Source organism: Sapajus apella, unplaced genomic scaffold (assembly GCF_009761245.1).
Source record: "Sapajus apella isolate SASKATOON/1434 unplaced genomic scaffold, GSC_monkey_1.0 scaffold11, whole genome shotgun sequence".
NCBI classification, from domain to species: Eukaryota; Metazoa; Chordata; class Mammalia; order Primates; family Cebidae; genus Sapajus; species Sapajus apella.
The window spans coordinates 41661251-41665075 of NW_022436951.1; the positions used below are offsets into that span (position 1 = coordinate 41661251).

The window sequence follows — 3825 nt, forward strand, 5'->3', positions numbered from 1 at the left end:
GAGGTCTGGATGACTGACAGGACCTGGGTGAGTGAGGTCTGGATGACTGACAGGACCTGCCTGAGTGAGGTGTGGATGACAGGGCAGGATAGAAACCACACGTTCCCAAACTCAAGCATGCCCCAGACTGCTTCTGTCAACCCAGACAGTGAAGTGGAAGACACGCCCAGGCCGTGGTCAGAGCCTGTGTTGAAAGGGACGGCCAAGTGGCAGCCTCGGCCGACAATCAGGCTTGCACGGTGCTAGATGCTGTCCCCAGCCATGGCCCAGGAGCCAGACATAACTCTGAGACTGACCACCCACCTCCCCCATATCTGCCTGCCTTCCAGCTCAGGACCTGCCAGGGATGTCAATGGCACCCCACCCAGCTCTGGACCCCCCACCTGCAGCTGCTAGAGAGCCGCCTCCATCTCCAGCCCTGCCTTCCCCTCCGGTCCCCAAATTCCACACTTTCCAGGCCTTCTGCCTGCCTGGGAGTCTTAAGGCCCTCATAGTGGCAAACACCAAGTTAACAGCCCCTGTCCATTCTCCTCCGGGTGGTCTGCACTCATGTCCACAGCCCATGCATCTCGATGGCTCCAACTGGGCCTGTGGCAGTTGTCCCCGTGGCCTCTAGGCCACCCTGATGGCGGAGTGACTCTCAGTCTCTCATCAGAACCGCCTCCAGGATCCTCCCCACTCACAACAGGGTCATCGACGGCTAAGCCAGCCAAGACGCCCGATTCCGACTCTGGGGACAAACGTCCCACACACCATAAGGCAGAGTCCCCTCTCTCTGCCACGGGGCTTCCACTCAGAAAGGCACCGCGGGAGCAGTACACGGCACAGAGGCACACATCTAACAAGGCGCAGCAACAAGCACCCTGGAAACCTACACGTAACAGTTCCCTCTATTCCAGGACACGGTCAGTGTCATAGGCGTAAGTCACGGCACTGCCGAAACCAAGCCCCACGTGAGGAAGGCGTGCAGTGGCCTGCTACTCCCCAGCCCTTCCCTTACCTCTCCAGCATCGTTCACGCCCCCAGACCTCTGCTCCTCAGTCTCCAAGGCCTCGGACTGAGATAAGGTCCTCCCACTCCTGCCTTCTGAGCTGTTCTGTCTGCTCAGGCTCTCCTCAGGCTCGCAGGACCCATGAGTCCCCTCCAGGCAGCCCAGACACTTCTGTTCTGAAAACGCCTGGAATCTTCCACCAGGCATTCTTTGCTTCCTGTACATTCCGGGGGCAGGCAGTGGACTGGGCGCCATTTCTGCTGACAAATCCAACTTCTGAGAAGAGGCCGAGTCCTCAATATCCACAGAGTCTGCAATACAGAGAGGACGGGGCCCACGTCAGGCCAAATTCTCCAGGTGCAGGGTTCAACACTGTAACTTTTGAAAGGTATGCGTGTTCCCTTGTATATATGCATACAGGCACACATGCACACTTACACATGTACATGCATACTTGCACAAAGACACATGCAGAGGGCGGGCACCGAAGGAGGAAAGGGCACACGGGCACACGCGCTAACACGGAAACTCTGGGGGCATCTGGATGACGCAGACACGGACTGCCACAGCTTGGCGTGTTCACCCCAGGATGACCAGCGTGCAACACACGTCAACAAAGAGCTCCAGACAACGTCTAAGCACACATCCATCTCTGATGGCAGGTGAAGTGACAGGTTCTGACGGTCCACGAGGTGGTGGGTCCCATGCACCGTGCCAATCACTAAACCCCCGGACACACAAGGCCCAGGGAAGGGCCAGCTTGTCTAGGGAAGGACAGTGAAGGCAGGAGAAGGCACAAAATGTGCAGGGTCAGCTCAGGACCACATCCCACAGTGGCCAACACACAACCTGGCTAGGTCCCCCTCCACCCAGTTGCCCTGCCTCTCACCAGCTGGGCATAAGCAAGCTTCCAGAAGGTGCTAGGCTCACTCAAGACGAGGTTTCTTTTTTTTTTTTTTTGAGTTGGAGTCTTGCTGTTGCCCAGGCTGGAGTGTAGCGGAGGCTGGAGTGTGGTGGTGGGATCTCGGCTCACTGCAATCTCCACTTCCCAGGCTCAAGCGATTCTCATGCCTTAGCCTCCCGAGTAGCTGGGATTACAGGTATGTGCCACCATGCCCGGCTAATTTTTGTATTTTTAGTAGAGATGTGGTTTCACCATATTGGCCAGGCTGGTCTCCAACTCCTGACCTCCAATGATCCCACCTGCCTCGGCCTCCCAAAGTGCTGAGATTACAGGCGTGAACCACCACGCCGGGCCTGCTCATGGTGGGAGGTTTCCTGATGCTCACACCACATAGATGAGCATCACAAGAAAGCACGTGACGCTCTCGGTTAACTTTTCTCAGCTTGGTTTTCAAAATGTAGCTACTGCCATAACCTGGGCCCATACACTTAAAAGAAAGTGTGTGTGTGAGTGGGAGGGGCGAGGGTGGAGAAAGGGAGGAAGCCACACACACGTGCAAAGAAAAAGCAACTGACTACTCACCGACCCTGAATCTAAAACATGAATGGATGATAAATTTCAGTGTGCTGTATTCTTTCCAAAGACATTTTAGAGACTTCCACAAACAAATAAATAAATGTAAAGAGAACAGAAATTTCATAGTGAAAGCAAACCCTGTGAAAAATATGTAACTACTTAAAAAGGAATGGAAGGGAATAAGGGTCGACGGGTTTCATGCTGCGGTGGTTTGAAGGAATCCCCAAAGTTCCTAAGACGGAAACATATGGCCATTGTAAGGGTATTAAGAGGGGCCTTTCAGGGGTGAAGAGGCCGCAGGGCCAGCCCTCAGGGAGGGAGGAATGCTGTATCGCAGGGCGGGGCTCCTGATCAAGGATGAGTTTCTCTCCACCACTCTCTCTCCAGCTTGCTCCGCCTGCGCCCCGGGATGGCCAGCACCAGATGCCGGTGCTGTGCTCTTGGACTTCCCAGTCTCCAGAGCCATGAGCCGTATACGCTCTGTTCTTTGTCAATCACCAGTCTGCAGCTTCTTGTTACAGCAGCAGCAAACAGACTGAGACGTGTGTGAGTACCTGGGTGTGGGGTGAAGCGGGCGTGCGCCCCGTGGGCACGGGAGGCCTCTGGCTCCGTGGCGTGCTGTGGCTGTGGCGGGTGCTCTCCACAGGGCCGGCTCCGAGGCATCTTCTCCACACAGCACGCTCTGCAGCTGGCCCACCTCGTCTCTCGGCCCTGCCTCCCGGAGTCTCCACACTGGTGCTGGAGTGACTGCGGGCTCAACAGGTGTCTGGATTCTATTTTATTAAAACGTTGTAAATAAAAGATTTCATAACATACCGTAAAGGATTTATGTCATTAAAAATTGCATTTTAAGCTTCTGAACGGCGTATGGTATCGGCTAGACGGAGGGCTAACCACGTGCCAGGTGACTCCGGAGTGAATTTACAGTGACGCCTAGCAGCAGAAGAGCTGGGGGCTCGTGAGCTGGCCCCACTCACTGCGAGACTCAGGATGTGGCTGAAGAATCCAGCAGTCTGAGGCGGGAACACAAACAAAACAACGCACAGCACAGAAGACAGAGTCCAGATGGTCTCAGGTCCAACATGCCAAGTAATTAAATGAGGAAAAAGGGCCTTTTCAACAAAAGGCATCAGAACAGCTGAATGTACAGTCATTCCTGAGTCTCCGCAGAGGACTGGTTCCGGCACACCCCAGGGACGGCAAGATTCAAGGACGCACAACTCTCATGTGAAATGGTTTAGCTGTGTATGACCTACACACCTCCTCCCCTACAAGTCATCTCTTGCCTACTTATCAAACATAACACAGCACAAACGCTGCCGCGGCTGGCCCTCCCTACTTAGGACAGGCAACA

At 54.8% G+C, this 3825-nt stretch overlaps 1 protein-coding gene across 2 annotated transcripts in view; it reads right to left on the bottom strand.

Moving 5' to 3' along the window:
- Positions 1–3825, bottom strand: part of CEP72 (centrosomal protein 72) — a 37805-nt gene that overhangs the window by 11145 nt on the left and 22835 nt on the right. The window contains exons 6-7 of one of the 2 annotated variants that reach the window (XM_032279181.1): positions 3026–3244; positions 1001–1302 (exon numbers count right to left, since the gene is read on the bottom strand). In XM_032279181.1, coding sequence (XP_032135072.1) covers positions 1001–1302; positions 3026–3244 — 521 coding nt within the window. The remainder of the gene's footprint in view (positions 1–1000; positions 1303–3025; positions 3245–3825) is intronic. The other variant, XM_032279180.1, reaches the window with a different exon arrangement.